This window comes from Cervus elaphus, chromosome 15 (genome assembly GCF_910594005.1).
Source record: "Cervus elaphus chromosome 15, mCerEla1.1, whole genome shotgun sequence".
Taxonomy (NCBI): Eukaryota; Metazoa; Chordata; class Mammalia; order Artiodactyla; family Cervidae; genus Cervus; species Cervus elaphus.
In genome coordinates, this window is record NC_057829.1 from 53958120 (window position 1) to 53985908 (window position 27789).

At 38.5% G+C, this 27789-nt stretch overlaps 1 protein-coding gene across 1 annotated transcript; it reads left to right on the top strand.

Annotated features, from left to right (window-relative positions):
• The first annotated feature begins 224 nt into the window (after positions 1-224).
• Positions 225-26619, top strand: LIPN (lipase family member N). The gene is made up of 10 exons (XM_043926032.1): positions 225-369; positions 1638-1753; positions 3075-3192; positions 4567-4765; positions 6710-6819; positions 10091-10227; positions 18504-18650; positions 19572-19643; positions 20183-20254; positions 24789-26619. Exons 2-10 carry the CDS (start codon positions 1649-1651, stop codon positions 25020-25022), a joined length of 1194 nt encoding a protein of 397 aa, XP_043781967.1. The 5' UTR covers positions 225-369; positions 1638-1648; the 3' UTR covers positions 25023-26619.
• Positions 26620-27789: the final 1170 nt, after the last annotated feature.

Below are 27789 nucleotides of genomic sequence, written 5' to 3' on the forward strand. Positions count from 1 at the left end.
GTTGTCAGTACTTTCACAAACATTGCTTCAAGTTGACCCTCCTAGTAAACTCTGGTGTTGAGAAGGTAGATAACTGCTAACTCTGATTTTGCCTTAGGATCCTGAGTACACACTTCCGCATTGGATGCCTTGTTTCGAAAATGTTGCTGAACCCTCCCAAGGGTGACAGACATAGTGTAAATGAGGATTCAGTCAAACTGGTTAACCTTGGGTGTGTGCCACTGTCCAGGATTTCTTCATTTCCACGGGCTTCCCAGCTCTCATTTTTCTAGCTTCTAGCTGCAATCGTATCTCACTGTCCCAAGCAAAAGTTCAGAAGTCCCTCATCGATAAGGAGTCCTCAGGAGCAGGGGAAGCTCTCTTAACTAGGTAAGATCAAGACTTAGCACAACTGGGAGGCAGGTTGGGCGTGGTAGCCAGGTATAGGGCTCTGCACTGAGGCTTTCTGTGTTCCTGTCCTAGTTCTGTCACCTCTTGGCTCTGTAACCTTGGGCAGATCTTTAATCTCTCTAAGCTTTTGCTAATTTCATTGACAAAATGAGGATAATAACAGTAGCTGTTTCAATGGCATTTCTTTGAGATCTAAATAACATACATGAAGCATTTAGAACAGGGCCTGGCACAAGCTGAGCCCTCAATACACATTAGCTATTATTAATTTCAAAAATGGTTTAAATTACATAACATTTATAGCTGTAAAATCATCTTCAACCAGATAGCAAGTTTATGGAAAGCTACTGAACTGCAAAAGTAAACTCTGAATTTCTCTAGAAATCTGTCATTAATTTATTACCATAAAAGTTCTCTGATGTGACTCTCATGCTCATTCTTAGATTAAAAAAAAAAATAGTGAAAGAGCTTCCACTGTGATTAATGCATTATATGTCACTAATTCTCCCTACAATCTTATAAGGTAGGCTATTTTATTATCCTAATATTACCAGCAGGAAAAACGAGAGACAAAGCTACTGAGTAACATGCCCAAGGTCAGAAATCTTGTTCATGGTGAGCCTGGACTTCAGACTCAGACCTGCTCTCCTGCTGCTCTCCTTTGATGAGTATTCTGCATTGTGATGTTGGTCAAACTACTTTGAGGAGGCATGCTTTTAAGCTGTGCTAAGGAAGAGACACTGCACATACAAATGTGCAAAATTTGCCTTTGGTTGTTCACAAGAGAGATAGTCACATCATTTGAAACTCACCATAAACCTGTTTGTTTGAAGCTTCATTGTTCATTGCTCTTGTTTATTTTGTGGGATGTTGGAGGAAATTAAAGAGTAACTCCACTTTTAGCTTCTCCATGGTGTGGAGAATCATGGTGTCCTCTGAATCTTTATATATCCTGGCAACTCACAGGTAAGCAAAGATTTAAATTAAGTGAAACTCCTGGGTTAAAATAAGATAAAAAATAAGCCCTCATATTAGTTCATTTCATATCTGGACCTGGACTATGTTAGGGCAGTTTCTATGTGAAAAAATAGATTAATAGTGTTTGGAGTTAGCTCATTGTATTTACTCCCTTCCACACAGTCTCAGCTTTCTCAGGATGTTATTCAAGTTTTCACTGGGGGACTGTTTCATTTCATTAATCAATTTTGACATGTAACAATTTGTGGTTATTAAATGTTTTCTATCAGGCATTCCCACCATGTGGCTGTTTTTAACAACAGCCTATTTGATTTGTGGAACTTTAAATGCTGCTGGATTCTTCAATTTGGAAAAAGAAGCAAATCCTGAAGTGTGGATGAATATTGTAAGTAATGGAGAATTCCAAAGAACATCAAATAAAGCAAATCAATAGGTGGTAAGATTATTGAAGTTCCTGTTATAGCAGAAAATCTCTGATATAGATAAAAACATAAGTGATTTTAAGAGATTTGCTGGTGGCTGACACAGTAAAGAATCTGCCTGCAATGTAGGAGACCTGAGTTTGATGCCTGGGTAGGGAAGATCCCTGGAGAAGGAAATGACTGCCCACTCCAGTATTCTTGCCTGGAGAATTCCATGGGCAGAGGAGCCTGGCGAGCTACAGTCCATGGGGTCTCAAAGAGTTAGACATGACTAGCAACTGAGCACACACAGATTTTAAGCCCTCTGGATGATATGTGTGACTGCCCTCCACTGGACTGTGGTTTTATTACCTTTGAACCAAGAGCAGTCTCACAGTTGACATTTATATATATATATATACATTTATATATATATATATATGTGTGTGTGTGTGAGTCACTTTGCTGTACCCCTGAAACTAAAACAATATTGTTAATCAACTATACCCCAGTATAAAATAAAAACTTTAAAAAGATGAATACCTACATTTTGTGTATACACATGGAACTTTACCCAGCCATAAAAAGAATAATGCCATTTGCAGTTATATTGATGGACCTAGAGATTTTCATACTATGTAAGTCAGAAAGAGAAAGACAAATAGTATATGAAGTCACTGACAAATGAACTTATATATGAAACAGGAGCAGACTCACAGAGAACAGACTTGTGGTTACCAAAGGTGGGGGGGAGGGACAGAGGAGGGTTTGGGATTAGCAGGTGCAAACTATTATGTATAGAATGGATAAACAACAAGGTTCTATTGTCTACTGTCTAGCACAGGAAACTATATTCAATATCCTATAATAAACCATAATGGAAAAGAATATGAATATATGTATATATATATAATACATATATAGTGTCTGTGTATAAAACTGCATTACTTTGCTATATATCAGAAACTAACACAAATTTGTAAATTAACTACATTTCAATTAAAATATATCTATATGTACTTAAAAAAAAACAACTGACTTGAGAATATAGCTTTGTCAGAAGAATGGGTCAAAGATAGATATTATCTTCAACTCCCCCCAAAAATTTACCACTAGCAGATATTTTCTAATAGTCTACTTATTTTTTCAATCATGACATTATGTAGTAAATTAATCTCACTGTTACCTGGGGCTGCAGATTTCAGATAATTTACCCTAATAAGCACACACTAGCTGCTTTGTTCTAGCTCCTTTTGATAACCTTTAGAGAAAATGTTTAGCTAATGCTTCTGTTTTACTGGGCAGAATGAAATCATCACCTATAATGGCTACCCCAGTGAGGAGTATGAAGTAACCACTCAAGATGGGTACATACTCAGCGTCAATCGGATTCCCCATGGGCGAAAAGACACTAGGATCACAGGTACAAGACGTGTCTATCTTGAGAAGGAGAATTGCACATGACTAAAATTTAGTACTGGCTGTTCATTAAGACAGTGACTGATTTATCAAAATTGGTTTGAATTTTGGATTAGTTTTCATATAGTTAACAGGAAGTCTCGTTGTTTTCCAATTCTCTGAAGGCAGGCAAGAACTGAAAATTACAAAGGGCAGGATTGATCTAGTTGACTGCTGTCAGGCTTGCTTCTTAGGGAGTCAGTGTGGAGGTGAAGCCTACATTATGTCAGCTCATTACTTATTTCTCATGTGAGAAATTGCTGTATTTCCATAAAATGGATTTCCTCGTTGTTGGAAAGAGATTATATATACGCGTCAATCCCAATCTCCCAATTTCTCCCACACAACCCCCTTTCTCCCTAGGTATCCATGTATTTGTTCTCTACATCTGTGTCTCTGTTTCTGCTTTGTAAATAAGATCATCTATACCATTTTTCTAGATTCCATATATATGTGCTAATATGTGATATTTGTTTTTCTTTTTCTGAGTTACTTCACTCTGTATGACACTCTGTCAGTCCATCCACATCTCCCAAATGACCCAATTTCATTCCTTTTCATGGCTGAGATATATTCTATTGTATACATGTACCATATCTTCTTTATCCATTCCTCTGTTGACAAACATTTGGGTTCCTTCCATGTCCTGGCTATTGCAAACAGTGCTGCTATGTATCCTTTTGAACTATGAGGGAAATGTAACCACAAATCATCTGAGGAGGGAGAGAGAAGAGTAAGCAAAGTATCTGCAAAGGCTCAGTGGTCTTAATTTACCAAATCGTTTACTGTGATCGCTCTGCATTATCTCATCTCCCATCCACATTCAGAGGCAGCTAAAATCATGTTGCTTAAGAATTCAAGAGTTTCAGAATGAAAAATGGGAGCGAGACATGGGTAGGATTACTATATAAAATATGAGATGCCCAGTTAAAATTGAATTTCAGATAAAGAGCAGATGAGTTTTTCATGTCTCATTTTATGATATACTTATATTAAAAAGCTAGTTCATTGTTAATATGAAATGTAAATTTAACAGGGCATACTGGGTCTTTTTGTTTACCTTTATTTTTGTTTTTGGCTCATCTTGCAACACCAAGCATGATGAGGAGTTGTGGGGAGCCACTATGAAATATAAAAGGAGAAACATTTATAGGAAAGATGTTGCTTAAGAAGGGAGGATTGAATTTGGGCAAGACTGGGAATTAAAATATATTTATTATGTGTCTCTTTTTTGGTTTGGGTTTTTTCCAGTGGGAGGGTGTGTGTGTGTGTGTGATTCTTATGTTTCTCAGATGCTTTAGTTATAGATTTCTCTCTCTGCCTTCTTGCCTCCCTCTAGGTGCCCGACCAGTTGTATATATGCAGCATGCCCTGTTTTCAGACAGTGCCTGCTGGCTTGAGAATTTTGCCAACGGCAGCCTTGGATTCCTTCTAGCTGATGCTGGTTATGATGTATGGATGGGAAACAGTCGGGGGAACACTTGGTCAAGGAGACACAAAACACTCTCGGTGAATGAAGAGAAATTCTGGGCCTTTAGGTAAACTCTATCTAAGAAAGACCGTGAACACAATTTGAGACAAGTCCTTTGAATATAATAGTGTGGATGGTATTCATAATATGTATGATACTTGGAGTCACACACCTCCTTGCAGTCCCTACTAACAGCTCACAGGAGATAAACAGCTGCAAAGTCACTTCAGTCATGTCCAACTCTGTGTGACCCCAAAGACGGCAGCCCACCAGGCTCCCCCATCCCTGGGAGTCTCCAGGCAAGAACACTGGAGTGGGTTGCCATTTCCTTCTCCAAGGCATGAAAGTGAAAAGGGAAAGTGAAGTCGCTCAGTCGTGTCTGACTCGGCGACCCCATGGACTGCAGCGGCGACCACATAGACTGCAGCCCACCAGGCTCCTCCATCCATGGGATTTTCCAGGCAAGAATACTGGAGTGGGGTGCCATTGCCTTCTCCAAGATAAATAGCAGGAAGCTCTGATTTACACTGATTCTTCCACAAGTGAATTATCATTTCAACAAGGTCATTTTAACATACATTTCTATCTAATACAAGGTATGTCTCAAACGACAGCTTAGAAAATTCCTGGAACAACGTATGCACTCATTCAGCCAATATTTATTGAGTGCCTTTCCTATGTACTGTTCAGTCCCTGAGCATCTAAGAGTAAACAAGCCTCCACCTTCACGAAGCTTATATTTTTATCCTAGTGATGTTATTATAATTTTTTCTTCTCTTGGACTGTCAATTAGTTTTGCAAAGATGTTGTGTATCAGTACTATATTTTACCTATAGGAACTGTGGTTGAGAATGTATAGAATACCATTTTCAGGAAAACTCTAATATGAGATCTTTACAACCTTGTTAATAGGCAATAGGAAAGAATCTTTTGACATGCTGACTGCTGCTTTAATGAAAGTGTTTTCTTCTGTCATCAGAGAACAGGCTGATGCCTGCAGTGAGCATCCTTTCTCAGGCTTAAACTCCCTGGTTGTTTGAAGCCTGCTGCTAGAACAGAACCATATTAATGAAATATTCCATACCTCACTTCTGTACTTACTGACAAGTTGGAAGCAAAGGAAGAATAGGCCAATTAGAGTCAGAGCTTTTTCCCAGGGGCAAGCATCGGGAAATACTTTGTGCAGCTGATCCTTGGTTGGGAACTTGCAGCTTGTTTACTGTAAGGCATCACAATGATTCTCCTATACTGGAAAGTACCAATCTATATTTCCTCTCATGTTCTTTTAATAAGCAGGCCCTTAGTTTGTGAAGTACCTAACTCAACCATATATTATTTAGGCATTTTTTGTTCTCTCAACATTTGTATTAATGTTGGCTGAACCAGTACTATAGGATTTTGGTATATATTGAATATAACCGTATATGGACAGAAATAATAATAGCAACATCCAGTTGAATGTCTAATTGCTGCTACAGTCATTCCTTTAATACTATCCAGCCCCCATAACTCCCCTGCCATAAAGCACTATCATGCTTATTTTACAGATGATGAAACTTAAGCTCAGAGCATTTAAGTAACTTATGGAAAGCTACTCAGCTAGTACATGATACAATCATGATTTACAACCACTTCCATTTCAAAATCTGAGTGTTAAATGACCCTAAGCATCTTGAAATTCCCTGGGAGAGACTGAAAGAGAGGCATGCAAACCAGGTAGGTAAAGGGCAGCAAAAGAAATTCAAGAGAAGGGAGTGAAGAGGGAGAATGACAAGACTGAATTTCAGAAAATGTAGTATACACAAGCCTTGAAATCATTCCTGCTATTAGAAAGTAACACATATAAGTGCAGCAAACAAAAACCACAATAGCCTACATGTAACTGGATAAATAATGAAACACAAACCAAGTAAGTGGACAGCATAAAATTCTGTGTATAAAAAATAAATGAGCAAGTGCTCTGTTTTGAACTTAGCTGCAAATATTTATAAGGTCCTGTTTTATTCTTCAGCTTTCATGAAATGGCCAAATATGATCTCCCTGGAATAATAGACTTCATCGTCAATAAGACTGGTCAGCAGAAGTTGTATTTCGTTGGACATTCACTTGGTACTACAATAGGTATGTTTACAAGGGTCAACATTTTTACAAGGGTCAGAGCCATGCAAGAGTTCACCTTTGAGTCAGGAACAGAGTCACTGTTTTACATTTATAGTGTCCTTAATTCTATGTCTTGTGATGGGAATGTAACTCTAGTGGCTGTAAACCTGAATTCCAGAGACTGTGAGTTTGTAGGAAGAATCTTTCATCCATTTCTGGTCACTGCAGTGCATTTGTAATGGTAATTTGCCAGGAATTCCAAAGAAATATTTCCGAAGACTGAGTCTCTCCTCCAGGCTGAAAAAGTAAAGCCAAATGGCATGAAATATCCTTGAAGAATGTTAAATATACATCAGTCATACCTTCCTCACAACCCACATGGGATATTAAAAAATTAAAAAAAAGAGGGCTTATATTCATATTTGAACAAATTTAAAAAGATATAATAATGTTTTCTTTGTGAATCAGAATGCAAAGACTTACTATAATAAGTAAATTGGGCATATACATTTAATGTATGATTCATGCGTGGTGCTAGTGGTAAAGAACCCGCCTGCCAGTGCAGGAGACATAAGAGACACGGGTTTGATCCCTAGCTCAGGAAGAGTCCCTGGAGGAGGAAATGGCAACCCATTCCAGTATTCTTGCCTGGAGAATCCCATGAATAGAAGAGCCTGGAGGGCTACATCCATAGTGTCACAAAGAGTCGGACATGACTGAAGTGACTCAGCACACAATTAACTGTAAGCACTGTATAGAAAGTTTTTTAAAAGTCCAAGAGTGTAACTCTATGGCTGATTCATATCAATGTATGACAAAACCCACTGAAATGTTGTGAAGTAATTAGCTTCCAACTAATAAAAAAAAAAAAAAGTCCAAGAAATGTACTTTGAATGTATACTTCTTAATGGTTTCCCAGATTTTTCAAAAAAGAAATCAATAATCTAGCTCCAAATAAAAATTTAAAAACCCGATACTACTAAAAATATGAATTTGTTATCAATCTTCCACTAAAATTTCTAATTTTAAGAGGCTGGGTTAAATGAAAATGCACTCTTAGTTTGGGTGAAACTGTGTGAGAGATAATAAATAATCCTACATTGCCACTATTATCATCAAGAACAAACATGTATTTACCAGTGTTTTATACTGATAAAGAGAAAATGAAAGTTGCTCAGTCGTGTCTGACTCTTTGTGACCCCATGGACTATACAGTCCATGCAGTTCTCCAGGCCAGAATACTGGAGTGGGTAGCCTTTCCCTTCTCCAGGGGATCTTCCCAACCCAGGGATCGAACCCAGGTCTTACACATTGCAGGCGGATTCTTCACCAGCTGAGTCACAAGGGAAGCCCATTTATACTGATAGGCAATTACAAATTTAGGAGAGACTGTGAGGGTGTGAGCATTGTTTCCCAGGTGGCACTAGTGGTAAAGAACCCATCTGCCAATGCAGGAGACATAAGAGACCCGAGTTTGATCCCTGGATCAGGAAGATCCCCTGGAGAAGGACATTGCAACCCACTCCAATAGTCCTGCCCGGAGACCCATGGACAGAGGATCCTGGCTGACTACCATCCATAGGGTTGCAAAGAATCAGACACAACTGAAGCAACTTAGCTTGCAGCATATGAGCATTAGAGAGAATATACTAAAGGAGTATCAAAGAACTAGTAAGAGGACCCTATCCCCCAAACAAAAAAAAAACCTGCCACTAACAGGAAAATAATCATACCATAATTGCTAACACTTAGGAGCATTTTCTATGTTTAGGGATTTTCATTTAGGACCTTTCCTACAATATCCCTCTCTAAGCTTTAGAACAAGCCTACCTACCACTATTATTCCCATCTCATAGAAAAAGAAAACAGAAGTTCAAAGAAATTAATTGGCTCCTTCAAGGTCTCTTCACACATTAGAGATGGCACACAAAATTCACACCAGGTCATCTTGACTTCACTTATGGGGTTCTTGGGTGCTGTGGAGAGATTGTATGGAGAAGGATGATTTGAGTGTGACTAGAAAAGTCGGTAAGACTTAGATATGCTCTCATACCTGATTGGCAGAGAAAATAGTCAATTTGATTATCAGTTCTCTGCGTTGCATTTCGAGCATGACATTTTTCAGTGAGCATGATTTGTATCCTGAGCAGAGAAATTTCTGTTATGTGGGAAGGACCGATTCTTCACAAGACATTTAACAAGCCAGGCCTAGCCCATTAAATACCGCATGGAGTAGGACTCTTCAGCCAGTATGACCATCAAAAACTTACCTCTGCTCATTTCTAGACATCTAGGGGGAGCTATTATGCCAGTTTCAATTCAGTGCCCAGCCAGCTCCTTTTCTGGTTAAAACAGTTTCAATATTTCAACAAGAAATTCAGAAAAAAACAAAAAACTTCTGCTATAGCTTTGTGCACACACACACACACACACACACACACACACACATACACACACAATGGAGGGGGGCCCAGGAAAGCACAACAGGGAACCAAAACAAAGAGATCCTCCACATAGACTTTTCTGTGTGGGGCTGAGCCCCACCACCTTCACCCTCATATTGCTAGATACAAACGCAATGCTATTGCTTTATCAATGGAGACACTTGGTCCTTACAGGGACTATGGTGGGACTTTTGGAAGCAGAGAAGATTCTGGAGGTTTGGTAAGCATCCAATGAAGCACTGGGAGCAATGCAATCTCATTCCACTGTGAGAAAAAAAACTGTGGAATAGCTCTGTGTGTGTGTGTGTGTGTGTGCATGCTCAGTCATGTCCAACTCTTTGTACAGCCCCACAGACTGTAGCCTGCCAGGCTCCTCTGTCCATGAGAATTTCCCAGCAAGAATACTGGAGTGTTACCATTTCTTCCTCCAGAATAGCTAGATGGTGATACACAAAGATCTGATTGATTCACCTCGTACAAACTGATCATTTATTTCTAGAGGTTCCATGACTCACTCTGTCATCTCAGAGTTGGGGTAAAGTGACAATACTTAGCCCCCGCTTGTTGGCATCCTCAGTTTACTTGGCAGGAGTTGCTTCAGCAATTTATCCCTAACTTTCCCCAACCAAATTAAATTGTCCAGAATAAGAAAGAAATGGAGATTTGAGGGTAGACAGGGCTGAAGATAGATTAACTTTGCAGAATAACTCGGAAGAGTTGCCCAATTCATCCCCCATGTGCTGCAGTACAAGAATAAAATGAAAAAGGAGAGCTTCACTTTTGTTAGCAGAAACATTACATCACTACTCCTAATTTTTATGAGATTGTCTTATCTCCTGTTCTCTTAGGGTTTGTAGCCTTTGCCACCATGCCTGAACTGGCACAAAGAATCAAAATGAATTTTGCCTTGGGTCCTGTGGTCTCCTTCAAATATCCCACGGGCATTTTTACCAGATTTTTCCAACTTCCAAGTTCTGCAATCAAGGTAAGTTCTTCTTTTTGCCACAGTGTATAAGAGGATCTCCTTTTGGATGAGAGATCCTTATTATTTGAAAATCTACTATGAAACAAAAGTAGGACATTTTGAAACCTGTAGATTCCAGACTCTGGTGCTCTGGTGTCAGGTGCTCTGTGTGTGTGTGTGTGTGTGTGTGTGTGTGTCACAGTGTCTACAGCTCTCATATACAATTCGCTATACTCAGTTATTAATAGACCTGAGTATAAGTCAGAATTTCTAGCTGAGCTGACTGCTATTGCAGTTTCCTTGTTCTGTTCTTATTCCACTGGGCATGTCAATGAATTCACAGTGCCCAAATGGAAGACATTTTTCAATTTGATCACTGATGTCCTTGACTTTGATGTTAGATAAGCTGGAATAATATACCCCTTTCCATATGGGAGCTTGCTTCAATTTACTAAAGCTAAAATGCCAAAGCCTAAATGTTTTACAGCTGAATTATTCACTCAACTATTTATTGGTTATTTTCCAATGGTTGGAAGACTGGTTTGATGGTCAATTGTGAATTTAAGATTTTATCCATTAAAAGTTTTTTTCTGTTTGCTTTTTGTTTCTCTAAAAATCTCATTGACTAGTATTTTATCAAGATTGCCCCTTAAATGTGAATTGAAGGATAAAATAAGTTGTGACCAAAATGAGATCAAAGAGACAAGTCAAGATATCATTTTTAAGATGAGGTCCTGGTTTGTGGTGGAGAGTTAAGAGTGAGAAAAAAAGGATTTGTGAGTTAACCCAAGGAAGAACTTTCATGAGCCCTAATGATTGATTTGATAGTAGGTTTTTTTTTAAATTAATTTATTTATTTTTTCAGTGGATTTTGTCATACATTGACATGAATCAGCAATAGACTTACATGTATTCCCCATCCCGATCCCCCCTCCCCCCTCCCTCTCCACCCGATTCCTCTGGGTCTTCCCAGTGCACCAGGTTCGAGCATTGTCTCATGCATCCCACCTGGGCTGGTGACCTGTTTCACCATAGATAATACACATGCTGTTCTTTCGCAACATCCCACCCTCACCTTCTCCCACAGAGTTCAAAAGTCTGTTCTGTACTTCTGTGTCTGTTTTTCTGTTTTGCATATAGGGTTGTCGTTACCATCTTTCTAAATTCCATATATATGTGTTAGTATGCTGTAATGTTCTTTATCTTTCTGGCTTACTTCACTCTGTATAATGGGCTCCAGTTTCATCCATCTCATTAGAACTGATTCAAATGAATTCTTTTTAACGGCTGAGTAATATTCCATGGTGTATATGTACCACAGCTTCTTTATCCATTCATCTGCTGATGGGCATCTAGGTTGCTTCCATGTCCTGGCTATTATAAACAGTGCTGCAATGAACATTGGGGTGCACGTGTCTCTTTCAGATCTGGTTTCCTCAGTGTGTATGCCCAGCAGTGGGATTGCTGGGTCATATGGCAGTTCTATTTCCAGTTTTTTAAGGAATCTCCACACTGTTCTCCATAGCGGCTGTACTAGTTTGCATTCCCACCAACAGTGTAAGATGGTTCCCTTTTCTCCACACCGTCTCCAGCATTTATTGCTTGTAGACTTTTGGATAGCAGCCATCCTGACTGGTGTGTAATGGTACCTCATTGTGGTTTTGATTTGCATTTCTCTGATAATGAGTGATGTTGAGCATCTTTTCATGTGTTTGTTAGCCATCTGTATGTCTTCTTTGGAGAAATGTCTGTTTAGTTCTTTGGCCCATTTTTTGATTGGGTCATTTATTTTTCTGGACTTGAGCTTCAAGAGTTGCTTGTATATTTTTGAGATTAATCCTTTGTCTGTTTCTTCATTTGCTATTATTTTCTCCCAATCTGAGGGCTGTCTTTTCACCTTACTTATAGTTTCCTTTGTAGTGCAAAAGCTTTTAAGTTTCATTAGGTCCCATTTGTTTAGTTTTGCTTTTATTTCCAATATTCTAGGAGGTGGGTCATAGAGGATCTTGCTGTGATTTATGTTGGAGAGTGTTTTGCCTATGTTCTCCTCTAGGAGTTTTATAGTTTCTGGTCTTACATTTAGATCTTTAATCCATTTTGAGTTTATTTTTGTGTATGGTGTTAGAAAGTGTTCTAGTTTCATTCTTTTACAAGTGGTTGACCAGCTTTCCCAGCACCACTTGTTAAAGAGGTTGTCTTTTTTCCATTGTGTATCCTTGCCTCCTTTGTCAAAGATAAGCTGTCCATAAGTTCGTGGATTTATCTCTGGGCTTTCTATTCTGTTCCATTGATCTATATTTCTGTCTTTGTGCCAGTACCATACTGTCTTGATGACTGTGGCTTTGTAGTAGAGTCTGAAGTCAGGCAGGTTGATTCCTCCAGTTCCATTCTTCTTTCTCAAGATTACTTTGGCTATTCGAGGTTTTTTGTATTTCCATACAAATTGTGAAATTATTTGTTCTAGTTCTGTGAAAAATACCGTTGGTAGCTTGATAGGGATTGCATTGAATCTATTGAGATTGCTTTGGGTAGAATAGCCATTTTGACAATATTGATTCTTCCAATCCATGAGCATGGTATGTTTCTCCATCTGTTTGTGTCCTCTTTGATTTCTTTCATCAGTGTTTTATAGTTTTCTATGTATAGGTCTTTTGTTTCTTTAGGTAGATATATTCCTAAGTATTTTATTCTTTTTGTTGCAATGGTGAATGGTATTGTTTCTTTAATTTCTCTTTCTGTTTTTTCATTGTTAGTATATAGGAATGCAAGGGATTTTTGTGTGATAATTTTATATCCTGCAACTTTACTATATTCATTGATTAGCTCTAGTAATTTTCTGGTAGAGTCTTTAGGGTTTTCTATGTAGAGGATCATGTCATCTGCAAACAGTGAGAGTTTCACTTCTTCTTTTCCTATCTGGATTCCTTTTACTTCTTTTTCTGCTCTGATTGCTGTGGCCAAAACTTCCAACACTATGTTGAATAGTAGTGGTGAGAGTGGGCACCCTTGTCTTGTTCCTGATTTCAGGGGAAATGCTTTCAATTTTTCACCATTGAGGGTGATACTTGCTGTGGGTTTGTCATATATAGCTTTTATTATGTTGAGGTATGTTCCTTCTATTCCTGCTTTCTGGAGAGTTTTAATCATGAATGGGTGTTGAATTTTGTCAAAGGCTTTCTCTGCATCTATTGAGATAATCATATGGTTTTTATCTTTCAATTTGTTAATGTGGTGTATTACATTGATTGATTTGCAGATATTAAAGAATCCTTGCATTCCTGGGATAAAGCCCACTTGGTCGTGGTGTATGATTTTTTTAATATGTTGTTGGATTCTGTTTGCTAGAATTTTGTTAAGGATTTTTGCATCTATGTTCATCAGTGATATTGGCCTGTAGTTTTCTTTTTTTGTGGCATCTTTGTCTGGTTTTGGAATTAGGGTGATGGTGGCCTCATAGAATGAGTTTGGAAGTTTACCTTCCTCTGCAATTTTCTGGAAGAGTTTGAGTAAGATAGGTGTTAGCTCTTCTCTAAATTTTTGGTAGAATTCAGCTGTGAAGCCATCTGGTCCTGGGCTTTTGTTTGCTGGTAGATTTTTGATTACAGTTTCGATTTCCTTGCTTGTGATGGGTCTGTTAAGATCTTCTATTTCTTTCAAATAAAGGATGTGAAAAGAGACAAAGAAGGACACTACATAATGATCAAAGGATTAATGCAAGAAGAAGATATAACAATTGTAAATATATATGCACCCAACATAGGAGCACCACAATATGTGCGGCAAATGCTAACAAGTATGAAAGAGGAAATTAATACTAACACAATAATAGTGGGAGACTTTAATACCCCACTCACAACTATGGATAGATCAACTAAACAGAAAATTAACAAGGAAACACAAACCTTGAATGACACAATGGACCAGCTAGACCTGATTGATATCTATAGGACATTTCACCCCAAAACAATCAACTTCACCTTTTTCTCAAGTGCACACGGAACCTTCTCCAGAATAGACCACATCCTGGGCCATAAATCTGGTCTTGGAAAATTCAAAAAAAATTGAAATCATTCCAGTCATCTTTTCTGACCACAGTGCAGTAAGATTACATCTCAATTACAGGAAAAAAATTGTTAAAAATTCAAACATATGGAGGCTAAATAACACGCTTCTGAATAACCAACAAATCATAGAAGAAATCAAAAAAGAAATCAAAATATGCATAGAAATGAATGAAAATGAAAACACAACAACCCAAAACCTATGGGATACTGTAAAAGCAGTGCTAAGGGGAAGGTTCATAGCATTACAGGCTCACATCAAGAAACAAGAAAAAAGCCAAATAAATAACCTAACTCTACACCTAAAGCAATTAGAGAAGGAAGAAATGAAGAACCCCAGGGTTAGCAGAAGGAAAGAAATCTTAAAAATTAGGGCAGAAATAAATGCAAAAGAAACAAAAGAGACCATAGCAAAAATCAACAAAGCTAAAAGCTGGTTTTTTGAAAAAATAAACAAAATTGACAAACCATTAGCAAGACTCATTAAGAAGCAAAGAGAGAAGAACCAAATTAACAAAATTAGAAATGAAAATGGAGAGATCACAACAGACAACACTGAAATACAAAGGATCATAAGAGACTACTACCAGCAGCTCTATGCCAATAAAGTGGACAACTTGGATGAAATGGACAAATTCTTAGAAAAGTATAACCTTCCAAAACTGAACCAGGATAGTAGGTTTTTGGTATTGTTTAATAAACTTAATTCTAGAAGGCCTTCTAGGTCTTCAGCTTCAGCTGATCAACTTCAGCTTCTCTACCATCTTCAGGTGGTAGAGGCATAGATTTGAATTACTGTGATGTTGAATGGTTTGCCTTAGAAATGAATCAAGATCATTCTGTCATTTTTGTGGTTGCACCCAAGTACTGTATTTTAGACTCTTGTTGGTTATGAGGACTACTTCATTTCTTCTGTGAGATTCTTGCCCACAATAGTAGATGTCAAGGTCATTTGAATTAAATTCACCCATTCCCATTCATTTTAGTTCACTGATTCTTAAGATGTCGGTATTTATTCTTACCATCTCCTGCTTGACTACATCCAATTTTCCTTAATTCATTGATCTAACATCCCAGGTTCCTATGCAATACTGTTTTTGGTGTCATATCTTTTTGTTCTTTTATACAGTTCATGAGGTTATCACTGCAAGTATACTGGAGTGATTTGCCATTCCCTCCTCCAGTGGATCATATTTGGTGGGGAAAGACTATAGAGATCTCCTCAGGAAATTGGAGATATTAAGGGAACGTTTCACCCAAAGATGGGCACAATAAAGGACAGAAGCAGTAGAGACCAAGCAGATGATGAAGAGATTAAGAAGAGATGGAAAGAAAACATGGAAGAACTGTACAACAAAGATCTTAATGAACTGGGTTACTGCAATGCTGTGGTCATTCACTCAGAGCCAGACATTCTGGAGTGAGAAGTTAAGTGGGCCTTAGGAATCACTGATGTTAATAAAGCTAACGGATGCAATGGAATTCCAGTAGAACCATTCAAAACCCTAAAGGATAATGCCATTGAGGCGTTGCATTCAATACGTAAGCAAATCTGGATGACCCAGCAGTGGCCACAGGATTGGAAAAGATCAGTCCTCATTTCAATCCCCAAGAAGAGGATTACTAAAGAATGTGCTAACCATCGGACAATTGCACTTATTTCCCATGCTAGTAAGGTCATGCTTAAAATATTGCATGCTAGGCTTCAGCATTATGTGAACCAAGAACTTCCAAATGTCCAAGCTGGGTTTAGAAAAGAAAAAGGAACCAGAAATCAAATTGCCAGCATTCGCTGGATCATAGAGAAAGCAAGGGAACTCCAGAAAAAAAATCTACCTCTGTTTCATCAACTATGCTAAAGACTTTGACAGTGTGGTCATAACAAAAATGTGGCAAGCTCTTAAAGAGATGGGAATACCAAACCATCTTACCTGTCTTGAGAAACCTGTATGTGGGTTGAGAAGCAAAAGTCAGAAGCATGTATGGAACAGCTGTTTGATTCAAGATTGAGAAAGCAGTATGACAAGGCTGTCTGTTGTCACTCTGTTTGTTTAACCTATACACTGAGCACATCTTAAGAAATGCTGGGCTGGATGAGCTACAAGCTGGAATCAAGATAGGCAGGAGAAACATCAACAACCTCAGACATGCAAATGCTACCACTCTAACAGCAGAAAGTGAAGAGGAACTAAAGAACCTCCTGATGAGAGTGAAGGAGAGTGAAAGAGATGGCTTGAAACTAATATTAAAAAACCTAAGATCATGGCATCCAGTCCCATTACTTCATGGCAAATAGAAGGGGGAAAGGTGGAAGTAGTGACAGATTTCCTCTTCTTGGGCTCTAAAATCACTACAGATGGTGACTGCAGCCATGAAATCAGAAGGTGACTGCTTCTTGGCAGGAAAGTTGTGACAAACCTAGACGTGTGTTAAAAAGCAGAGACATCACTCTTCCAACAAAGATCTGTATAGTCAAGGCTGTGGTCTTCCCAATGGTCATGTAGAGTTGTGAGAGCTGAACTATAAAGAAGTCAGAGTGCCAAAGAATTGATACCTTCAAACTTTGGTGCTGGAGAAGACTCCTGAAAGTCCCTTGGTCACCAAGAAGATCAAACCAGTCAATCTTAAGGGAAGTCAACCCTGAATATTTGTTGGAAGTACTGATGCTAAAGCTGAAGCTCCAGTATTCTGGTCATCTGATGTGAACAATCAAATCATTGGAAAAGTCCCTGATACTGGGGAGGATTGAGAGCGGAAGAGGGTGTCAGAGAATGAAATGGCTGTATGGACATGAACTGATGCAATGGACATGAATTTGAGCAAACTTCGGGAGATGGTGAGGGACAGGGAGGCCTAGTATGCTGCAGTCCACGGGGTCTCAGAGAGTCAGACACGACTGGGCAACTGAACAACAGCAACAATAAACTTAGGGATTCTCATGTGGCTCAGTGATAAAGAATCCACCTGCCAATGCAGGAGATGCAAAAGATATGGGTTCACTCCCTGGGTCAGGAAGATCCCCTGGAGGAGGAAATGGCAGTTCACTCCAGTATTCTTGCTGGGAAAATTCCATGGACAGGGGAGCCTAGAGAGCTACAGTCTATGGAGTTGCAAAGAGTGGGACACAACTGAATGACTGAGTACAATGCTTCCCTCATAGCTCAGTTGGTAAAGAATCTGCCTGCAATGCAAGAGACCTGGTTTCAATTCCTGGGTCGGGAAGATCCCCTGGAGAAGGAAATGGCAATCCACTCCAGTATTCTTGCCTGGAAAATCCCATGGACAGAGGAGCCTGTCAGGCTACAGTCCATGGGGTCGCAAGAGTTGGACACGACTTAGCGACTAAACCACATGTAACTTCCCTTTTGTGTGATTAATAGTTCTATTTCAAAATGTGTTGGCATCCATTAGTTTGGGATGTTTTCTACATTGGGGCAGAGTTAAGCAGGCAAACTAGTTAAAGTAAATCCAGAGACAGACACATCTATCACTAAGTATACCTGTTTTGCATATGTATTGCTTTGCCTACATAGGTCAGGTCTGAGGTACGTATTTTCCCTGATTTATCTCAGTTTCTAATTCCCTATTGTCAAACTTTCTGCCACTTTAAGTCCCATTCTCTACTCCTACCCCTCCATAATATCTGTTGCCCTTAGAAGCTCCAGTCGTTCCATCAGAGATCCCCACCCAAGATTGCATTTATAAACCCTAGAAGTTTTAATCATGCTGTCGCCCATGACATCATTTTCTTCTATCCATTGGCACCCTCCCTTCAGTACACCATCCTCTACTTTTCAGCATGAAAGTCAAGCACTCTGGTACACTACCAGAAAGGTGATGTGTACATGGGTAAAACCCTGCTTTTCTTTCCTAATGAAGGCAATGTTTGACCTTAAAGGAGAAACTGTTCTACTTCTCTTGCCAGTTAATGAGAAATATAGGCGATCACTGATTGGACTGATTTCAGGGACGCTTTCACAATGGATAAATTAGCTAATTTGGGGCTGAAGGTCGTTGCTACCATCTCCTTGTAAATTATGTTTGATGATATTCCCTAGGTAAAGACTGATTTATAAATAGTTACTTTTCCCAAATAACTTGGTCTCCTTGAGCAAAACAGGAAAAAAATATATGAATATAAATAGATTCCTAAGAATTCTCATTCCGGAGGTGAAGGGAACATCAAGAAGTCTAAAAATGATTCTTGAAAGAATAATTATTTTTTATTTTTTACAGAAGTTGTTTGGTACCAAAGGTTTCTTTTTAGAAGAAAGTATAGGGAAGTCACCTTCTATCAAAATCTGCAACAATAAAATATTATGGGTGATATGTAGTGAATTTATGTCCTTATGGGCGGGATTCAACAAGAAAAACATGAATATGGTATGTATAATGATTTTAGGGCTATTTGATGCTTTTAGAAATTCCAGCTTTCCTTTGGTTCTTCTTTTTGTTTTTTATTTTATTCATTTATTTTTGGCTGTGCTGGGTCTTTGTTGCTGTGCCGGCTTTCTCTGGTTGCAGGGAGTTGGGGCTACTCTCTAGTTGAGGTGCGTGCGCTTCTCATTGCAGTGACTTCTCTTGTTCTGGAGAACGGGTTCCAAGCACACTTACTTTAGTAGTGTGGTTCCTGGGTTCTAGAGCACAGGCTCAATAGTTGTGGCCCATGGGCTTCGTTGCTCCACGACATGTGGATCTTCCCAGATCAGGAATCAAACCTGCATCTTCTGCATTGGCAGGTGGGTTCTTTACCACTTAGCCACCAGGGAAGTTCCCTTTGTTTCATTTTGATGTGTCTATCATATTAAAAAATGAATGTGGTATTCTTAACTCTTTTTAAAGGCAGAGATTTTCTATGCATGGAAGATTAAATATTCAATGGACCATAAATGTGAAGACTGAAAAAGAGAATAGGCAGCTTCATCCTTTCATCTCTGGTCAAATTTAAGATAATACTTGTCCAACAATCAGTAGTGGTTTCACAAGTTTGCAGTTAGCCACCACTTAATATAGTCAGCTTAATTTTATAATACAATGCATTAAAAAATAAAATGAAATCTTAGGAAAGAAGCTTTAAACTTATTCTTTGTGCCCTCTCTTGTTGGGTCACTTTAGCCTCAAATAAAATTCACCACTTGGAACATGTAAGACAGCATGGAATGGAATGGAATGAATTCTGCCTCGCCATTCTACTGCAATATTTGTCTGTTCATTCTTAGCATAATTATTCTCTGTTTCTTAAAGGCACAGTTTTTTCATTGGGTGGTTATTGCTTTAATATGGTTTGTTTTGTTTTACCTTCAGAGCCGAATGGATGTGTATATGTCCCATGCTCCCACTGGATCATCAATACAGAACATCCTGCATATAAAACAGGTAGTGTCTTTGACATGGAAAACCATTCCCCTTATTTTCTTTATATTTGAAAGGACAGAGTAGGCATGTCTGTCCTAAGAAGCTTAGCAGCTAGCTTCCATTTTACCTTTTTCACCATCTTTATAGTTGCATTTCCCTGGATTTTAAGAGAAAGAACAAAGTATGCACAGACCAAGTAGGGCACATAAATGAATCCCATTTTAAAGACGACCTTGCAAAGTAGGCTCTGAGCTGAAACTAAACATAAACTGGGAGAACCTCAGAACTTAGCCTTCCCCAGAGAGAGAAATACCTGACATTTGATTTCCCTCAGTGAGTCTTGGGTTCTCACTAGCTTTTCCTTCAAACCAAGGAATTCATTGCCTCCATTTCTCTTGATCTTGTTTTGCACACTGGTAAAATTTATTTATATCCTCTGGTGATGCAGAAGCCTTATTTTCTTCCCAGCATACAGTATGCTTTTCTAAGATTTGCTACTAACAATCTTAACCCTAATTCTTATTCTGAATACTACTTTTCTATAAAACATTTCATTCCAGCTTTACCATTCTGATGAATTCAGAGCTTATGACTGGGGAAGTGAAGCTGAAAACATGCATCACTACAATCAGGTGAGTTACTCAGAGCAACCCCAGAAGGTTGGCTTTGAAAAATTATAATGATAAATTATTTGACAGTAAAAATAATCCTAGTTGGCACTTGGTCAGATTCACAATGGTAGACAGAGATTTTTCAAAGTGTATTTTAAATATGCATTTATTTCAAAAAACCTAAAAATGAAAGAAGTATATACTAAGGAAGTTAAATCATTTATAATCCCTCCACCCAGAGATAACTAGATGGATCAATATTTGGTTACATTTCTTCCAATCTCAACATCACTACTTTTCCACAACTTTTGATCTTGTTTTTTACTTATAGTCACAGCAAAACATAACTAATGTTGCAGGAGATATTTTCAATATAATTTTAATGGCTACATAATAATGAAAATTGTGTGATAAAAATTTATATAGTAAATGAATACATATTTCTTTTTTTTATATAATTTATTTATTTATTTTTTCAGTGGGTTTTGTCATACATTGACATGAATCAGCCATAGATTTACACGTATTCCCCATCCCGATCCCCCCTCCCACCTCCCTCTCCACCCGATTCCTCTGGGTCTTCCCAGTGCACCAGGTTCGAGCACTTGTCTCATGCATCCCACCTGGGCTGGTGATCTGTTTCACCATAGATAATATACATGCTGTTCTTTCGCAACATCCCACCCTCACCTTCTCCCACAGAGTTCAAAAGTCTGTTCTGTACTTCTGTGTCTGTTTTTCTGTTTTGCATATAGGGTTGTCGTTACCATCTTTCTAAATTCCATATATATGTGTTAGTATGCTGTAATGTTCTTTATCTTTCTGGCTTACTTCACTCTGTATAATGGGCTCCAGTTTCATCCATCTCATTAGAACTGGTTCAAATGAATTCTTTTTAATGGCTGAGTAATATTCCATGGTGTATATGTACCACAGCTTCTTTATCCATTCATCTGCTGATGGGCATCTAGGTTGCTTCCATGTCCTGGCTATTATAAACAGTGCTGCAATGAACATTGGGGTGCACGTGTCTCTTTCAGATCTGGTTTCCTCAGTGTGTATGCCCAGCAGTGGTATTGCTGGGTCATATGGCAGTTCTATTTCCAGTTTTTTAAGAAATCTCCACACTGTTCTCCATAGCGGCTGTACTAGTTTGCATTCCCACCAACAGTGTAAGAGGGTTCCTTTTTCTCCACACCCTTTCCAGCATTTATTGCTTGTAGACATGAATACATATTTCTTGATGCAACAGAAAAAAATAAAACTGCACATAGAAGTTAAGAGAATTATCCACCTGTGAAGCATTGAGTCTTAAAGGCATCTTTTTCCCTCTAACTTTACACACCAAAATTTATATATTCATTTAGCCATCCTACACTTTTAATCAATGCTGTTGCTACCTTCCTTTATTTTCTAAGTCAGCGGCTGGGCTTCTCAGTATGAACTAAGAAAGTTAAATTAAATTTTTCCTTTATTTTCCCAAACTGACATACTTAAAGCTATAGGTACAAACATAGGTCAATTAAATTGATTCTGCACATCAAATGAGTCAATCAGACCAGTCAATTTCTCAGTTGTTGTTTGGTCAATAAGTCATGTCTGACTCTTTGGTAATGCCATGGACGTTAGCCTGCCAGGCTCGTCTGCCCACGGAATTTCCCAGGCAAGAATACTAGAGTGGGTTGCCATTTCCTTCTCCCGGGATCTTCTCCACCTAGGGATTGAACCCATGTCTCCTGTATTGTATTGTCAGGTGGATTCTTTACTGCTGAGCCACCAGGGAAGCCCTCAATTTCTCAGTAACAGAGTGAATTGTTAGGGAAATGAATCTACTAGCTCCTAAGACAATGACCATGGTATAAAATCATTATCCTTTTTATTATTTTTAATCAGCATGATTAAGATGTGATTTACATACAGTATAAGTCACTGATTTTACATGTTCAACTCAGTGTTTCAACAAACATATTCATTCATGGAACCACAACACAAGCAAGATGTTGAACATTTTCATTACCCACAAAAGTTTTCTCCTGTTCCTCAAACAATATAAATTCACAGATGCATATATTTGCAAATGCTTAGAAAAGGGCCAAAAAATAAACAGCACATGTTAAAGTGATAACTTTCAGGAAAAGGAAGAAAGAAAAGGTGAAGTGGATGCACGCAAAGGAGTAAAAGGAGGCTCTTATTTTGGATTTCACACACTTTTGTTCTCTTTCATTGTTTTTCATGAACATGTTATCTTTATATATTGTTTATATTTATAAGAAAATAAGACCAAAAAATCACATACACATAAAACCATTATTATCAAGTTCTCTTTTTTCAGCTTTATTGAGGTAAAACTGACCCAAAAAATTTAAGATTGAAGTGTATGATGTGATGACAAATATTGAGGGTGCAAATGTTCTCAGAATTTACAGTTAGCTAGCTGCTCCTACCCTACTCCACGCCAATTCTGTTTTATTTGCTTGTAATTTTGTATCATTGGAAGTCAATTTTTATTCCATTCTCAACAGTGTGTCCTCTTCATAAGTTCCCAACACAACCTCTGTGTCCATTCTATGTTTTCTTGAGAATAAAAAGATTAACTTATGGAGGGTAGGAATTTCCTTCTGTTTTGTCCCAGCTGGTAGAGTAGCTGGCACTTACTAGTCCCCTGATAATCATTTGCTGTATGGATGAAATTTCTTAGCTTCCCTCTAATCCACCTTAAAATCTCTCTGTCTTTTTGATTCTGTCTTTCCTTTCACTCTCAGAATATGATGATCCTCTTATTATCTAAGTTATCCTGTCTTGTGTCCTTGACCTCATCTCTTCTCATCTATTCTTACTGGCTTCTCTTACTATCTTAAATGAACTCCTGTTTCATACAAAAACAAACAGAAACCCTTCGCTCAAGCCTTGAACTCTATCAAGTCATGCTTCCATCATTCTGTTTTTATCAACATTTTTTAATATCTAAAAATGCTAAGTATCTCTACTTCTCCACTCACTCCTGAACACTGGAAAAGGTAGTTTGAGTCTTCATCTTTTTATTATAGCTGTTCTATTTAAGGTACCTTCCCTGGTGGCTCACACTATAAAGAGTCTGCCTACAACGTGGGACACTTGGGTTTGACCCCTCAGTAGGGAAGATCCCCTGGAGAAGGTAATGGCAACCCATTCCAGTATTCTTGCCTGGAAAATCCCGTGGACAGAGGAGTCTGGCAGGCCCTAATCCATGGGATTATTTGTGGCTTTTAATTGCCAAATATAATAGCCTGTTCTCACCTGTAGTGTTAGTTACCATAGACTCCTTGCAACTTACCACCCAGACTTGGATTTCCCTTATGTAACACTCTCTGATTTTTTTCCCTCCCTTTTTGACTGCTCTCTTTATCCTCTCACTAGCTACCCTCTAACCCTCACCGCCCTCAATTATCAGAATTCTCCACAATTCTTCCCATATCTCTCCCCTTTGTGTTTAAATAATTTAGCCATCTCTACAGCTTCAACTGAGGGCTTCACTGGCTCAGTGGCAAAGAATCGGACTGCCAGTGCCAGAGATGTGGATTCAATCCCTGGGTCAGGAAGATCCCCGAAGAAGGAAATGGCAGCCCACTCCAGTAATCTCGCCTGGGAAATCTCATGGACAGAGGAGCCTGATGGGCTATAGTCTATATCATCACAGAATCAGACATGACTTAGTGACTAAACAACAGCTTCAGTTATCCTGCTCTGAGGATAATCTAAACTGCCTGCCTAGATTTTTTTCAGGACCCATTCCCCACAAATTTCTTCTTCAAGTCATCCCACAAAGTAGGCAGAGCTATGAGAAATGACCATGCCTTGTCTCTAAAACTTCTGAAGGATGCCCAACTGCCTTAACCTGGCATTTAGACCTTGACTGTCTCCAGTCTTATATCCTACTGTCTTCCCTCACATAGTTTATTTTCTGGGTGCACTGGGCAACTTGCCATTCCTGACCATGGTACACATGCTGTATCTGCCTGCTGGAAAGTGCTCCCGTATTCATCCTTATCTTTAAAATATAACCATTCCTCAAGTGAAAATGAGTGTTAGTTGCTCAGTTGTGTCCAACTCTTTGAAACCCCTTGGATGGTCCCTAGTCTCCCTTGTCCATGGGATTCTCCAGGCAAGAATACTGGAGTGGGTAGCCAGGCTCTTCTCCAGGGGATATTCCTCACCCATGGATCAAATCCCAGTCTCCTGCATTGCAGGCAGACTTTTTACCTTCTGAACCACCAGGGAAGCCCTTCAAATGACTGCTTTTTACATGAAACCTCAGGTGAAAATAATTTCTTCTTTGTCTTCACTTCCATCACATTTGGAGAATGTTTTATAGTATTTAACATACCCTCCTTTGTATACAAAAATTTATATAGCCATTTTGCCTTGTTCCTTCATACTCCTTGAATATAGGGACCATTGCATGCTGTCTTCCTATGGTCATCATAAATACTTATCTAGTAGTCTCTCTACTTATTTGAAGTCAGTTGTTGCTCTGAGGAGCTTCCTCTCATGAATGTCCTTTCTCTCTCTTCCGTAGAGTCGTCCTCCACTATATGATCTGACTGCCATGAAAGTGCCTACTGCTATTTGGGCTGGTGGAAATGATATTCTTATTACACCCCGAGATGTGGCCAGGATACTCCCCCAAATCAGGAATCTCCGTTACTTCAAACTATTGCCGGATTGGAACCACTTTGATTTCATCTGGGGCCTCGATGCTGCTCAACGAGTATACAGCAAAATCATAGATTTGATGAAGTCATATCCCTAACTGCTTTTCAGTTAGGGGTTGCTTCCAAGCCCATAAGAGGCTTTGGGGAAATACTAATCTACTTACGTAGCAGTGAGATGTACACCTGCATCCTTCACCTTGTTGCTTTTGCTGAGGTGTTCTCTTATCACGGCATCCCAGCTAGGAATTATTCCAACTGTGCTGCTCTTTCTCAAACAAATGTCCACAACTGAACTCTGAGAACTCTTCCTTTCAGTCAGAGCCAAGTCCATGCTTTTCATCTAAGAAGCCCTGGTAAACTCTTCTCTGCTAACTGTACACTTCAGGGAAGAATTAAAAGAGGCCTTTGTCTTTCTTATTTCAAATACATATAGTGGCTTCATGCAAATAATACCCACTCCCCATCCCCTCTTTTCAAAGGATTGAATGTAAGCATAGGAGTGCTGGCCTAGAAAAATCTTGTCGGGGGGTCATTTGGGAAAATATTTCAGGTGGCTGTAATATTGTGGCTTTCTCAAAATCACAGTTAGAGCAATAGTCAAATAGTCAACTATAAACAAGCCATGAACTAAGCCTGATCCACATCAAGCTTGATAAGAATAGCAGAATGGAAAACTAACCAAATTAAAGTATCTAGCAGTTTTACTGTTACAAGCTGGGGGATGGGGGGCAGACAAGATTGAGGATGATTAGGATAAACTGAATTTCTAGTTGTTAAAATTATTCACTTAGACTACTGTCTTTAAAACAAGGTTAAATTGAATAAAGCTTTTTGAAAATAGTGTACTAGAACTCATAGACAGTAGTCTTAAGTGATAGCATTTGAAAGCTCATTCTTTCTTGTTTTGCTTTAAAGATAAATTGAACTGATCAGCCATTATGTCTTCATTATCAAAGTAGAATTTATACTACTGCATTCATACCCTTTAACATTTAAAGCAGCTTTCTGAAAGGCTAACTGAGGACCAGCAAGAGAGGCACTAGGAATTCTAAAGTCTTGCTTTATTTCAGTCTCTAACTGATGCCAGATACTGAGTCTAGGGCTCAGTACAGAGTTCCAAAAGTAGCATGAAGTTCTAGTGTCAGTTCTATATTCCTGAATGAATTCATTCCTAAATGAATTCAAGGTGCGAACCTGGAAAAGACCTTTCCTTCCATGAAGACGTAATGAATGGAAAACTGTCTATGAGCCTCAAGGAATCATAAATTTAATAAATAATGCATAATACATACTTTCAACAGTTTAACTTAAAACAGATAAGTGTAGTAGTTCACAGATATTTGCATGCAGGGTCAAGGTCTTTGAATGCTGAATACCATATAATCATTCTCCAATAAATAATCTATAATTGATCATTTTTAGTTTTAGTGTCTTTAAAAAGGATTATAATTTTTTAAAATTTGGGAAGCAAGTTTAAATGAAAATCCTTTTATATCTTTATAGCATTTATTTACCAAGATTAAACTAATTTTATCACAGTTTTTAGTGACTTTTGTTGAGCTCGTTCAAAGATTACATGGTAATTTTCATACAAACAATACGTTCTATTTTGCATGCATGCATACTAAGTTGCTTTAGTCATGTCTGACTCTTTGCAACCTTATGGACCATAGCCTGCCAGGCTCCTCTATCCATGGGGATCCTCCGGGAAAGAATACTGGAGTGGGTTGCCATGCCCTCCTCCAGGGGATCTTCCCAACCCAGGAACTGAACCTGTGTCTCTTACATCTCCTGCATTGATAGACAGGTTCTTTACCACTAATGCTTCCTGGGAAGCCCACATTCTATTTTAGTCACATTTAATTAAATTAATCAAAACTCATTGATAACTATGAGTTATCAATAACTCAACTGATAGAACAAATAGATAAGACTGAGAACAGATATCTAACTCTTAGTAAGCATATGATTCAACTGGAAGGAGTGGAAGGATGTGACTATAATAGATTAGCCTACTAGTTATGAATATTTAAGAGGTTTTGACCATCAGTTAATATGTTTACATATAGAAAAAAGGGCATTGGTTAATATAGGAATCTGATTAAGCAAGGGTCAATTAAGAGAGCTTCAGTAGGATTTGTCCTATTCAGCTACTGCTACAACAGTCCTGTGCAATAAACAACTCAGTGACTTACAACAGCAAACATTTATTTTTTATGCTCACAAGTCCACAGTTTGGCTGGTGTGGCTTCATTTTACACAGATCACCTGGCCTTGGCTGAAAGCTGTAAGTTGGGTCCTGGTCTGCTCCATACCTTCTCTTCATTCTGGAACTAGCAGTCCTCAGGATTATGTCCTTCATGTGACAGATCCCAAGAACACAAGAGGGTGAATGATCACACTAGAATATCACACTAGAATATTTGAACCTCTGCTTGTTCACATGCCTTCAGCTAATTCAGATCACAGGACCAAGCCTTACCTCAATGGTGCAGAGTAGTCTGCTTCACCTACAGGAAGAAACTTCAAACCACATGCCAAAAAGTGTGGATATAAAATGCTATTACACAAGAATGAAGAATTGGGGAAGATACTCCATTCTACCATACATAGGCACAAAATCTGAAAGATAAAAATAGGGAATAAAAGGTAAGTTTTTCTCTTTCTCCCAATTCCTTATCATACACTCTTTCCTTCAAAGACACCTAATTCTTAGCAATATTTTTGTGTGTCTTTCTACAGATTATGGTATGCTTATTCAAATGAATCCACAGATACCCATTTAGTTTCTTCTCCTTTTGGTACCATATTGTACATTCTTTACCATGTCTTGCTATAATCACTTACTATCTCTTGGAAATCATT

What these genes read in the sequence shown, in the direction of transcription:
- LIPN (XM_043926032.1), top strand. Translation starts at nt 1,649, where the DNA reads ATGTGGCTGTTTTTAACAACAGCCTATTTGATTTGTGGAACTTTAAAT. An exon ending in TTCACTTGGTACTACAATAG is followed by an intron (nt 6,820 to 10,090) that starts GTATGTTTACAA and finishes CTGTTCTCTTAG; the next exon opens with GGTTTGTAGCCTTTGCCACC. An exon ending in ACATCCTGCATATAAAACAG is followed by an intron (nt 19,644 to 20,182) that starts GTAGTGTCTTTG and finishes ATTTCATTCCAG; the next exon opens with CTTTACCATTCTGATGAATT.